Source organism: Rissa tridactyla, chromosome 1, assembly GCF_028500815.1.
Source record: "Rissa tridactyla isolate bRisTri1 chromosome 1, bRisTri1.patW.cur.20221130, whole genome shotgun sequence".
NCBI lineage: Eukaryota > Metazoa > Chordata > Aves > Charadriiformes > Laridae > Rissa > Rissa tridactyla.
This window is the reverse complement of record NC_071466.1, coordinates 123780669-123794841: the sequence shown is the minus strand read 5'-3', so window position 1 is coordinate 123794841 and position 14173 is coordinate 123780669. Positions and strand designations below refer to the sequence as shown.

Below are 14173 nucleotides of genomic sequence, written 5' to 3'. Positions count from 1 at the left end.
GAAGAAACTAAGTCTATTTCATTTATCTAAGAGAAGGTTAAGTGGTAGCTGTAGCTACATTGTACTTACATGGATGATTTCTGATGAGAAGCTCTTTTGAATAGAGCATGGGAAGGCACAGAAGATCCACTGGCTACAAGCCAAAGCTGGAAGGAAAAAGAAAAGGTTACAAATGAATTATGCATTTTTAAGTGAGGGTACTTAGTCGTTTTATCTGGATATTGTGGTAATTTTGCCTTGCATAAAGAATTTACAAATAATGATGGAACCATAGAACTTACATTAGAAAGCAAATGGGTACTTGATATAGCCATTAACTGGGTGAAATGCAATGAAATGTGGCAAGTACAAGTCAGAAAATACCGTCAATACAGTTCCTTACAGGCTTTTCCGTTTTTATCCTAATTTTTATAGTTGTTTTTGTATGTTTGTACTTGTTGTTTCTCACTGGAAACACAACCATAACGCAGTCATCCTGGGGGAGAAATAAGGAGTACCCATATGCAGCAGGAAGAATACCTGGAAAAATAAGCAAACTGAAGTATTTTCATATTGATTACCAAATCACGTGCAAAGCATTGCCCCATTTTGCCTTAGCAGGAAAAATGAATGAGACGTCTATACAAGCAGTCAGAGACTGGACGTACAACATACAGTACTCCTGTAGATTTCATTACTCCATTAGGTTTTGCTTTAATCCTACAGAAATTATGTATAGCTGTCAAATTTTGTCCATTTACTTGAAGTTATAGGGCAGGAATTCTCTTGAAACTATATAAATGATTGAAAATAATTTTCTCTGGACGTTGTATTAATCTAAGAATGATGTACAGCAAATGTAAGGAACAACTTCACTCACTATCACAGTGCAGATACTGCAGGTACTACTAGATATATGTAGCTTGGCAAAATAATGCTTAGTGTGGAAACAACTTGGAATGCCAGAAAGTGGAAAACTTACAGTGATTATTTTCCTTATAAAGATATAAATGAAAAACAGCAAGATGGAAAGAGATGATAACTTAGAAGTTTGGTTTGGGGTTTTCTTTAAGAATTTCATCACTTGGAATATTTTTTAAATAGTTGAAAGAAACAAAAGCAAATACAGAACATGGTTAACTTTCTCAAAAATGCGTCTTTATCAGTGGGCTTACAGTGCACACTATACAAAACGTAGCTATATCTGGATATCTTGGCCAAAGTGTTTTCTTGCAAATACTCCTGTTACCATTTACTAAAATAATGCATTATTTCTATTGTTATCGTTTGGGAAACGGAAATATTAGTTGAAAGTTATTTCCCTCTGAACATTTGCAATGCATGTATTGTTTTTTGCATTTTTCAAGGGTACTAATCTTCATTTTTTCCCTTTTCAGACAGAGGAGACCAAATATGTTAATGGCAAATTTTCCAGTAAAATTGTAATTGCTCCTGAGGAAAATGTGACTTTAACCTGCATTGCAGAAAATCAGCTAGAAAGGACTGTGACCTCCCTGAATGTCTCTGCTAGTGAGTGTCTTCTAAAGACCATTTCCTTAAAGTTGTAGATTCACATAAAGTACCCACACTTAACGCTTATATGAAGAGTTAGGTCTGCATAGTAATGTTGATACTGAGATACTAATGCTGATACTAAGACCTTTTTGTCTTAAGTCAAGCAATTGTAAATCAAGTCTGGATCAGTAGCACATAAAATTTATTGATCGCCATCTGGGTGAAATCACTTAGTCTTCATGAATTTCTTGGCCAGCTATCTCATGCGTGCAATATATTATTTACTTTTGTAAATAATATTACAAAATAATATTGTGATATAGTAGTGCAAAAATATTGCAAAATAATACATTAGTTACGAAGATATTTATTTATTACTAAATTAGTATCATCTTTTAGTCCCCAAATTCCAGTTTATTATTTACTGGTATGACTTGATTCAGAACAGGAATCAGCCATAGTGGGCTTTAATCAAATGTCACTTTTCAGTGATGAAAGCTACAGTTTCTATGGTGAGAAGCTACAGTTTGTGGAAGGGTAGCACAGAAATACTCACTTAGAGTATTAATTCTGAGATTAATATTACAGGTTTTGAATGAGATTCTTCAATTAGATATATTATGGTTACAAAGGGAAGACTCCTGCGTAAAGATAAGATTAATTACCTTGTTGTTTGGCAAGCACTGCATTAAGTTTCAGTGTTTCTGTCATTGCTGTAAATAGGCAATTAAAGGTGATGTTCCGGTATAACACATTTTGTCTTTAATTTAATTTTAACATTTTTCATTTCAGTAAGTATTCCAGAATACGATGAGCCAGAGGATAGAAATGGTATGTATGGTTTTCTATCTCTATAACCATTTTTGTTGATTGTCTCACTTCAAGACCTATCTAATGTCACTGAACAATTTCCACGGTCCTTCAAAGTTGGAGTTGATTTGTAATAGCTGGTGCCATGATTGACTAAGAATGTGACTTTCCTGAAGCTTTAAATGTGTTTTTAAGAACAACACCTACTTTTTTTTGACTTTTTACTTTCTGACCCCTTTTCTTGTTTCTGATGGAAATTCTTTAGAAATGGTGTAATGCTTTACTTTATCATAGGTCACCTCATTAACTTTTCTTCTTTGCTTCAGATGACAATAGCGAAAAGGTTAATGACCAGGCAAAGCTAATAGTGGGGATTGTAGTCGGTCTTCTGCTGGCTGCTCTGGTTGCAGGTGTTGTCTACTGGCTCTATGTGAAGAAATCAAAGTAAGAATTTATGTAAAACTTGATACTAAATTGAAAAAAAATAATAATTATAAGTGGAAATGTATGTTTACCTGTTTTTCTTCTTGCAGCATTCCAGTAGTCTGAGCGGGGAAAAGTTGTTACAGTAGGTGCATTTTAATAGAGAAGGGAAACCTGGTACCTCTGATCAGCTTGTGCTAATGCCTAACAGGACACATTTCTTGGAGGTGGGACTCCAAGACTGTTCATAGATCATGACCTGTAATGAGGTTCTGTTTCCTGGCAGCCACATCTGTGATGATTCTTGCATTTAAATATAATACCTGCTTCTTAATTGTGGGATGTTACCTCTCTGTGGCTTCACTGGTACAAGAAACTGTCTTCATTTAGAAGTTGGATAGCTCATTTGCTTTAAAAATGGAATAAATTACAGAATAAGTCCAAACCATCTCAGGGAGAAGAAAGATCCTTAATTCATTTGTTCTTCTGTACTTTGAGATCTCTGCAGTAAAATACGTAAAGATTGACCTTGTGTTGCTGAAAAACTAGAAGCTATTGTCCAAATCAATACATTTTAGCCTTGCTAGGCATAGAACAGGATTTGACAGTGAGTCCTGCTTGCTTTCAAGTTTCTAATCACACAGGCTTACTTTGGAAAACTGGATGATCTCAAAAAGTAACTGTGATTCTCCGTCCTTATAAAGATGGCCATGACTGTATGCTGTTTGGCCTTATCCCCATACATTTGCCTTTAGGGAGAACTGAGGGCAGGCTTGCTTTCTGAAGGGTGTCTTACGGCTGCTTCTTAACAGGGAAGATCAAGGTAGTTATGCATAACATGCACAAATCAGTACAGGTATAGGAGCAGTCTTAAAGTTCAGTTGTTCCTTCTGTGACCTTTCATTGAAATTAGATCAAATGAGATCTAAAATATACCAGTGGGATTTTACTACGAACAAATGTGTTTTCATTGATGTGAAAGTACAACAAGGAATTCTCCATCTGCTTGCAAATTCCTTTTTTTTTGGATAATACATAAGGATTTTACTCCAGCCATAACTGAGCAGGTTTTGGAAGTTTATCAAGTAAATAATTGCTGTAAATTATCCAGGCACAGAACCACAGTAGATATTATACAGAGGGAAAAAAAGTATCTTTTGCAAAGCTTATGCTTCTTTTGGTAGCAATTAAAAAGTACTGATAAAATTTGGCTCCTCCTCCCACACTTTGCTACTTGTGTAATAATGTCTAGAATCATTTTCTTTTGTCTTTCCTTTTGAATATGAGAATGCAGAATCATGAAACTGTGATTCACTGGTTTGAGGTTTGTTTGGAAGAGGTAGTTTGGGTATAAGGAGGGCAGAGAAGGTGACATATCTTTTTCTTGTACCATTATGTAGTGTGGGGAGATGGAAGAAGAATCTTAGAACAGAGCATGTCCTTTGCTGAGATGAGTTTATGACTTAAGAGAACTTTTTCAGCTTCAAAGATAGGATACAGCATATTCTAAATGCACAACACTTGTTTTCCTCATGCTCAACTTCTCTTTTACAAGCTTAGAGTAAAAATTAGAGCTAGAATTGATTAGTCAGGATCATTGGGAACAAAATAAAAATCCCTGTATAGTTAAATAATAGTGTTCATATTTGATACGTGGTTGCTGGCCTCTGAAACCCTTAACTGATGCATCTTCACTGACAGTTTCCTGTTCTCAGCATATATTTAAGTTGATCTGTTGTTATCCTCCCTGCTTTCTGCACCCTGTACTTGCAAGAGCAAGCAAAGTGTCAGTACCTATTCTGACAAAGTTTTCAGCATTAAGAATGAAAGTCAACCTTGCAAAAAGCACCTTCCACCTTTAGACACAACATGTATGTAATCACAACCCCTCCATCTCTGTACAGGCCAACAGTGTTAGTAGTTATTTTTTGAACCCACCCTTGAACAGTAACTCACCTAATCTCTGTCCCCAAAGTGACGCCAAAGGAAAGTCTGAGAAGGCAGCAGCACAGAACTTTCCAAGTCTGCCGAGGCAAGAAAAACATTACTTTTTTTCATTATCGGTGTTGTGGTTTGTATAATCTTCTATTGTCTTGTCATCCACACTAAGTAGGAATTATACTTGTAGCCTTGGAATATATTCACAATAAATCACTTACATAGTTATTCACTGCCTCAGCTCCACTTGATGCAAAAGCTGATTATTGCCACATATTCTTTTCACAATGAATATTATCCCATAAATCAGGGACTCATCTGTATTCCACATCCTGCAACCAGCCCCCTCTTGAATAAAGAGTTGAGGCTAACCACCCCAGCATGCTACGTTTCTCCTTCATCTGAGCAGAAGGCCAAAGATTTGTTTTCTACAGATTTCTCCTTTTTCCAAAAAGGATATTTTAAAGTAATTTACACCAAACAGAATATAACTCAGCACTTCAGAATCTTTCTAAAATTTTTGTGTGGCCTCAGTCAAGTGATTACTAGGACACCCATCTGCAGTAAATCCTTCATAGATGGAATTTTCACCTTGCCAGAACAGTAGAAGTTAAAGGTTTAGAAAGAAAATAATGCACCCAGCACTCTGTGTCCCTGTTCTCTAGGCATGGAAGTTTTGCATGTGGATTGGGCCTTTGTCCCGTTTTTGTTCTTTGGGTTTGGAGGTACACAAATCTCAAGTCCCGTGAAGCTAGATCAAGGTTGAAGTTGTTTAAAATGCCATGAGGGGAAATTCAGCTGGGCAAGTTGAAGCACACCAGACTCTTGAAATTCTTCTTAGATCAGAGTAATCAAGAATGTTACCAGTGTCTCTGAACACTTGAGGCATAACAATTCTGCTTTTCTGATAGTTTATAGGAAACCAACATATGAGTCCAAACGTGGCAGCCCAAATACATAGGAAACTTGCTGTATGTTTTGAACAAGACTCAGCACTTGTTTTTTGTGCAGTTCCCTTCCAGAGAAAAGACAAATTTACAAACATCTCTGAAACTGTCAATTCATGTTACAAAACTTCTATGAAAGTGGCAGAAATTAAAAAATAGTCATTCATTTCTCGATGACTGGAATATTTTTCTAATATCTCTGCCTTTTTCCCTGCTGATGGACATTTGAAAATAATTGGAGGAAGTAGAAGGCAAGATTAGGGTGAATAGAAAGAGGTTGCAGATAATCCATATTTGGATGTGTAAAACCATTAGCTCCTAGAAGATCTTTTGCAACAGTGCAGTTGAACGTCTAACATGCCTTTCAAAAGTAGTGCAAGCTTTAATTAAATGTATGGCTCTTTCTTCAGCACCCAGAACTACACCCCTGTGTATTCTCTTATCCATCATTATCACAAGCTTGGGTAACAAGGACAAAGAGCACTGCAGATTTTCTTCCTTAAACAGTGTTGAGGGTGAGGCCTAGGCTTGTGAGATTAAAAGAAATTAGGAATTAAAACCCAACAACAGTTTCTGGTTCATCTATATGTAAGTCTATATTTACTCTACAGCAGGAAAAGCACTTGAGATGGAAAATGGTCTTTATATTAAAAACAATGCTATGAACAGTATCTAAACAAAATCCATGAAAATATTGGGCCCTCAGCACACGCACACACACACACTCTAAAGAAAACTAAAAACCTGACTTAGGTACTACTTGCAGGGAGATTTTGATTAGGATTCCCTGAGGATAATTATTTTCCTGAGGAGCAGGCATAGATAAATGTGAAATATGAGTCATAATTTTAGCAAGAGCTCGGAATGATCCATGTTTTACAAATGAATTTAAAAAAAAAACAGATGAGAGACATAACTAAACTCATATTAGTACACCTAACTTCTCACTCTTCAGAACAATATGGCCGGAGCACGCTAAGGTGTGGGCTTTGTTTGTGGAGCTGTAGATAATGTTAAAGTGTGCGAGATGGCCTGGGCAAAGTCTTGCCCTTTTTGGCAAATCCCTGGGAATATTTCTGTCCATCCGGACCGCGTTGCCCAGCTGCTCAGATATCATCAGGAAGTCGCTCCTGAGTTGCAAATGGAGCAGCTGACAGGAGTTAATGCACACAAAAAGTAAGGAGCAACTGTTGTTGAATGTTAAACTGGCAAAGGACCATTTGTCCTGTGCCTTAAGTCACCTCAGGAAGCGATGGAAGCCATGTTTTGAGCCATTTCTCTGTTACAAACCCAGGCCACGTCTGTCGAGCCCTGAGGATTGGTTCCATGCCAGGGTCGCCTGTTCCTCTGCCGTCGGCACAGCACTGCCAATGGATCACACTGCTGCAACTCAGTGCAAAATTACGCTTCTGTCCCTTAATAACACTATTTAGGTAGCACTGAAAAAAAGGCAGCAGTATTGCTTGTGCTGAGGTGGTGAATCTGCTTAGGTATCAGTACTTAGGGACACACCCCCCCCACACCCCCCCCACACCCCCCCCCCAAAAAAAAAAAAGTCAGCAAGATCACCGAAACACCAAAATTAAACTGCCGTATTTCAGTCTCAGGCACTGAGAGTCTAAATCCATCTGATTGTCAGACATGAAAAACTGCTGCTACTCTCATTTCATGCAAGCAGTGTACACACCATACTCCAAAAGAGTTCTGGATTGCCTGCCTCTTTCAAAGTCAGAGTGCTGCCTTTCAGATCTCCCATTTTCACTCGTTTTGGCTTTAGGAAAATAGAGGTGACATTTAGTGAGGCAAACAGCTTCGTTGAATGCAGAACTGAAATAGAACACTTTAAAAATCAAAACCTGATCGCATTGCAGAACCTCCCAGGTTTAGTCATTGAACAATTTTAACCTAATCAAAGACCAGTAATGCTGGTTACAGTTTCCTCCGCTGTTAAGTGTCAGGTCATGTGAAATCCAGTCTGCTTCGCATACTGTAAAACTCTCTTAATAAGAGGCCAAAAAAAAGAAAAAAAAAAAAAGGATCATACTGAGCCATGCCAATAGCCATCCAGTCCACTCGGTTGTCTCCAAGAGCAGACGTGAGCGGTTATACGAGGGCAGACGTGGCATGATACTGCTTTCTCCCCTCCAACTCATTTCAACTCGGGTAATTGCCCGAGTCCAGATTCTTTCGGCTTTTCATCTCTTTCCCCACCGTCTCCAATTTTGTAAGACTTATTTATGGAAGGGACTCATTAGCCACATGACAAGCCAAATCCCATGCTCTACCTAAACCAAACTTCTTTTTTTTTTAATTTAAAAAAGAAAGTTTTTTTTTTTAAATTTTTAAGGGATTTGTTTGTTTGGAGGTTTGCTTCTTTTTTACTAGGATTAAAGAGATTTGTGAAAGGTTATTATGACCACAGAAGGTCAATCTCTACCAAAGCGTTGAATCTTCATTGCCTCTTACCTTCTGTGCACATCACGTATTTCAGGTTTTGAATACCAGAAGACAGTAGAAAGTTACTGTGAACAGTAGAAATTTACCACTGTAGAACAAGTTACTTTGTGATATAATCTCAGCATTTTAAAAATTAACTTTGCCTGCGATAAGCAGAAGTTTGGGTCTTTGCAGTAGGTGGGTTTTCAGTACAGACACCTCCCTGTCAGCCACACAAACGTAACGGAGGCACTCTAAAGCCAATAGTGAAAGGTAAATGCGGCTTCGAAGCCTTAAAACTTATAGTCACTCAGGAAACAACCTACTCTAAAACCACAGATTTTAGAATGGTCCCGTTCGGTGTGTGATTTTGGGCCCAGAATCCCACGGCCCCCCGGCCCTCCACCACACACCTCTACCTCCCCAGCCCAGAGCGCAGCATTTCAGCAGCGCTCCCAGAGGCATTGAGGGTGAGGTGCGTTCGCACTCCCACCAGAAGCTCTTCCGAGACAAGAACTAAACTTAAAAGAAAAACTAGACTAACTCTCTTAACAGTTCTGTTCAGGCCCACTTCAGCTCAGGGCACACGTAGCGCTTTAGCCACTGCCAGCGGCCTTTGCTCAGATGGAGGATGCGCACAGAAACACTCCACCAGCAGAAATTCAGATCAGGGGTTTTGGGAGGTACATACCTGCATGGTGTCAGCGTGACATGTCACACTATCTCGCGAACCTGTGTCTTCATTGTATTTTGCAAGTCAGTGTCACTGCGGGTCTTTACCCTGAAGCAAGGGTGAGCATATGCATGAATCTGTCACAACAGACGTTACTTTTCTGTAGGGGAAACAAATTACCCGTAGAGAAAAAGCGTCTACGATAATCTGCTTTGACACAAGGGATTTACTTTGTCCCGCTCAAACACATTTGCCCATTTACATTTTAAGAATTGTGGCCTTCAAAATGTTATCGCAGCACTGCAGGAATCTTTCACCTTGGCAGACAGTGAGGCTTCTCACACGTTAAATGAATGGCTTAGTGGTTTTATTGTGCTAAGCTAAACTAAGCGCTTAACTCATTAATTCATCTCCACTACTTGCATTAAGGAAGACCTGCTATTTTAAACGAGGCATACCTCTCTTCTTTTTTTCTTTCCCCCCTCCAAACATTTACACAATCTCTTCTTTACCCAAAGCTTGTCAGTCATAGCCAGCACAGATCCAGAAGCCAGAGTGGGTTTTTTCGGTGTTGCTGGAGTTTTCGTTAATTTCTTCACAGTTAAAGAGCTCCCATTTGGCACAGACTCTGAAAGTCAATTACTACAAGTACACAAAAGATTGCTGTGTTGATCAAGATATCTTAGCCACCCTTGTAACATTTTAGTACGCCTTAAAGCAAGCTCTTGTTTATTGAAACAAGCTACACACTTAATTTGCCAAGAAACATGGATCTGCACAACTGGTTTAACTTTACTAAATGTCTGCTAGCTCGGAACAATTCTCAGTTCCTCAAGAAGTAAAAAACACATACACAGCCCTACTGGAATACTTCCTAATGCCAGTGAGGAACTGGTGCTATTGGTCGCTTTACAGACATATGCACGCCTGTTGCTCCACTCAGAACAGAACTGTAAGAATTTTATGTAGTACTGAGAGGGGAGGAGAGATGTCGTTAACGGGAGGATGGCACAAAGTGCTCTAGACATGCAAAAGTGACCTTATTTTTTCGTTATAGGGCAGCATCAAAACATGTAGACAAAGATCTTGGAAATATAGAAGAAAACAAAAAACTAGAAGAAAACAATCATAAATCTGAAACTTAAGAGGCAAAACGTGTCAGTCATATTCCAGGTAAGCATTTCATATTGCAGTGTTTCATATCACCTCTTTGTCCACCGTTTCTCCCCAGCAATCTGAGTGTGGCCATCACAGTGGTAGCTCGGAGGCTGTTGCTCCCTGTCAAGAGGTGAGGCAGGGCAGTGATTTTGGGTGGCGGACTATCAGGACAGACTCAGCCCCTGGCCAGTTAAGAAGTCATACCTGCATATGCACGTATTCAAGAAGCCTGACATTTAGGTGTAACTTAGTACTTGGCTTTATTTTAATCCACATACTTGGGAAAACTAAAATACAAATTTGTGTAATATATCACTGTGGTATATGTGTGCGTGTGCATATATATGTTTATGAAGAGTATGGTTAGGCATAGTTTAGAAGGTTTTGAGTTATGACTTTAAATGTTCATGGGAACCTTCTTCCCTTACTGAAAGCAATTGTTTCTAAGTCTTTGGTCAGCTTTATTCATCATCAGTGCATGAAACTTTCCCTAGAACAAAAGCATTCTTTTGCTCAAGATTTCACGTACTCATGCTATTATCGATTTTATTGTGGGAAGAGACACTGTATATTCAGTTAGTAACAATGCAACAGGTAGGAAGGTTTCCCCGACCGGGATCCGTACAAAATAAACTCCATACAAATAATTAGGTGGGTGCAGTTCAGTCAGGAATTACAGGAGCACTACAAAGCACCAACAGCACCACCCGGTGTTCACATATATATACACCACTGCTGCATATATACGTGCCACTGCTGCATCTCTCCCCTTAGTACCCAAAGTAGGGGTTGAGACCATTTTTCTGACCAAATGAGGCCATTTTAAATTGACGCTGTGGTAGCACAACAGTGTGGAAACCAGCTATAGCCATGGTGAGGTTTCTTGTCCTCTTAAAAATGATAATAGTAAGTGTTCAGTGGTGGTGCGTTGTGAGTGGAATTACCACGTTTCATATTTAGATCAAAAAAGTTTCTTCCTTAAAGACAGCTCTCCTTATTAATAATTAAAATATGGTAGTGTTGTCCAAAAATTTTAAGTACTAGGCATTATTTTTGTACCAAATATTCAGAAGTCACTGGGTAGACTGATTATACAGTTACAAAGAGATGGCTGTATGCGCTTCGCTAGCAATATCACTGGTTTACCAGTTCGAAAGAGGGATTTGGGAATAACAAAATTATGCCCTATGAGTGATTTAAAAGTGGAAAATGAATTTGGATCTTGGAAAAGTTGCGGTGTAAATACCCGAAATGCTTCTAGTGCCATTCTGTGGGAAAATTCTGTAATCTTTTTGGTTAGGGCTTGTTTTCTATTTATTTTCTGGGCCTGGTACCTTCTGCAGCATTGCAATATTGAGGTGATTAGGTGGAGCTGAAGTTAGCTGAGGGTATTTTTTGAACTTGTGGGTTCAAATAGCATCGTGTGCCTTCAGCGCAATCTTTTACTCTAATTATTTTATTTCTTCAGATCAGTAGATCTACATAAAGGACAACTTACCCAGTAAATCCATTACTTACCGCATAAACTTAGTGGATTTACCAGGAACGGTATCGCAACAGCTATTCTTACCATGAAAGAAAGTATTCTCATCATTGAACGGCAGAAGAAAGTACTATTCCTGTAGCTGTTTATTTGTAGGTTAGATACTGAGTAGTTACATTGGTCAGCGTATTTAAAAATGTTTAACTGGCTTTATCTTTCATATTTTCAGAGAATACATATAGACCAATTGAAGCATGAACGTGGATTGTATTTAAACATATACAAAGAAGTGACAGCTATTCATGGTTCAACTATTAAACAGATCATACTACCAAGTTTTCAAAGGATTTTAGACACAATTATCTCAAGCTAAAAAAAACCCCACAAACTAATTTTGGCGACAGCCGTGATAATAGGTCACCATGTTGTGTTCTGTTTGAAATATTTTTTTGTAAATGTCTGCACTGAAGATTTCTTTTTGTTTGCCTTTATGTAAATTTTTTACGTAGCTATTTTTATACACTGTAAGGCTTTGTTCTGGGAGTTGCTGTTAATCTGATGTATAGTGTAATGGTTTTATTTCAATTGTTTTTATGACACCCTTTGAGCAGGTACATGTCTAATTCTGATTGTTATCAGTGAAGCCTCCGCTTTGTAGCGAGTACCTAGAGTGTAAGGTTGTCTTAAAGGAAAATGTCAAACTCCTTTTTCATTCTTTGCAATCACAGCAGAGAAGAAGGGTGACAGCTGTGACAAGAATAAACTAAATTGGTAATAAAAGCGAACACTTAAAAAACCATGCAAAGCTAAGCAGCCAGAAAGGGAATAAAGAGTTTCTACAGAGAAGTCTGGGTATCGAGCGAGGAACACAATGAAAAATTCCTAGCCTACGTACAGACGGTGGCTAATAATCCTTTTCTTCTAGAGCAAAACACACATTTTATTGATGCATTAGCAGTCGACTTTCGTGTTAGAATTAGGATAAGGAACTGGAATTCTGGGTTAATTTTGATTCCTTTATGTTATCTGCTGCCTTAAAGTACTGTACCTTTTCTTCATTTCAAAAAGATACCAGTCAGAATTGGAAACTTTTTTTAAAAAGTGGTCATATCAAAGCTGCATTTTTTTTGCCACAAAAATAGAATATATATATATTTTTTGTGTGTTTTTGTTAACTATGCTACAGATATTGAATGCACCTTGAGATAATTTTAGTGTTTTTAACTGGTACCTAATTTATCAAACAGTACATATAATTGTAACAATGAAATGTCGATGTATCTTTAGTTACATTCAAGTTTGTAACTTTATAAACATGTTTTATGCTTGAGGGAATTTTTAGAATGGTACTGATAAGAAAACGTTTTAGGGTAAATGGCCAACAGAAAGTTGTACGTAAGGGAGAGAAGTTTAACCTTATGCGGCAGGTGAGTTTCTGGAGGAAAGTATCAGGCAGCTTGGACGGAGAGGAAGAGGAGGGTAAGCAGAACATCAGGTTTCCATTTACAAATATCCAGGGAAAAAGTAAGTTTTTATAGACTGGTAGGCAAAAATAAATAAATAAATAAATAAAAAGAGAAAAAGATGGACGTTAGGAAATGTATTTTGCCACTTTTGCATTATTTAGGGGGAAGAAAACACTGTTACTTGTAAATTTGTAAAATGTTACATGTCTGGGCAGTAGTGACTGATGTCTTAATAAAAGCTTCCTGTAGTGCATTGGCATGGATTAAATACATAAGATGTCCTATAAACTCTATGCTCTGTAAAATATTAGAGGGAAATCCTGTTATATGCCTCTAAACTTTGATTTGTTACTGTTTTATTTGGCAAAAAGAAAAAAAATTATGATCTTGGTCAATATTTAAACCAAAGTAAAATGGGGGAAAAAAACCAAAGTAATTTGTTTTGCATGGCTAAGCCATTCTGTTATCTCTGTAAATATTGTGATTTTTTTTCTTTTTAGAATTTTGTTAAAAAAATTCTAAAATTTTTAAACACCTGTTTTTCCAAAATAAAACGTGAACACACAAAAAAAAGTTACTTTATATACAAATATATCTTTTTCCTTTGGTGCGAGAACACTGCCAAGTGATACATGTTTTTTTTTTTTTAAAAAAAAAAACACTGCAGTGGGCGTGACTCTAAACAGGAAAAGTTGTAACAGAGTCCTGTGGAGGAGTGTGCAAACATCACCTGTCTTTGTTTCTAACACTACAAATAGTTCTTAAACACAGAGAAGAAACCTCCAAAGATCATAAGGGAAAGCATAGGGAAGGGCTGAAAATTTTCATACCACTGTCTGGGGAGCACAGGGGAGAGGAGAAAATGAAAAAAGAAAGAGTCCTTCAACTTCCAGAGCAACGACAAAGGAATAAAACCAACTCCTCGCCTTTTGGGATTCTGCCAGATCTCCTATGCACTTTAAATCGTCAGTCCTAGGAGCCGGGTTTTTCACTGCTCCGAGTTCACTATAGGCACGTTTCAAGAACCAAGAGCGCAAAAGAATTAATGTTTCTATCCATGCCTAAACAACAATAAAACTGAAGTATGTCTTCACTCGCATGTCTGAAATCTCAGTTTCGAAGGCGGCGTGCAGACACGAGGGAGGGCACTTACCTCCAGCTCGCGCTGCTGCTGACTCTCATCCTGCAAAGGAGCCTCCCTGGAGTCTGGGACAAAAAGTCCTGCAAAGTGCTGGGGGGGCTGCGTGTGGGGGTGTGGGCCTTCGCATGGACCAGAGGGTAGGGACCTAGAGAGCATAAGCACTCACTCTGAGAAAAGCACGTGCCCGGTAGGCAGGTGGAACCT

At 38.2% G+C, this 14173-nt stretch overlaps 1 protein-coding gene across 5 annotated transcripts in view; it reads left to right on the top strand.

The window, feature by feature from the left end:
• Positions 1-13929, top strand: part of ALCAM (activated leukocyte cell adhesion molecule) — a 121981-nt gene extending 108052 nt beyond the window's left edge. For 3 of the 5 annotated variants that reach the window (XM_054188521.1, XM_054188525.1, XM_054188524.1), the window contains exons 12-16: positions 1377-1509; positions 2287-2325; positions 2631-2748; positions 9779-9894; positions 11592-13927. In XM_054188521.1, coding sequence (XP_054044496.1) covers positions 1377-1509; positions 2287-2325; positions 2631-2748; positions 9779-9866 — 378 coding nt within the window. In that variant the 3' untranslated portion in view covers positions 9867-9894; positions 11592-13927. Of the gene's footprint in view, positions 1-1376; positions 1510-2286; positions 2326-2630; positions 2749-9778; positions 9895-11591 lie in introns of all 5 variants that reach the window. The other 2 variants (XM_054188522.1, XM_054188523.1) reach the window with 2 other exon arrangements.
• The last annotated feature ends 244 nt before the right edge of the window (positions 13930-14173 follow it).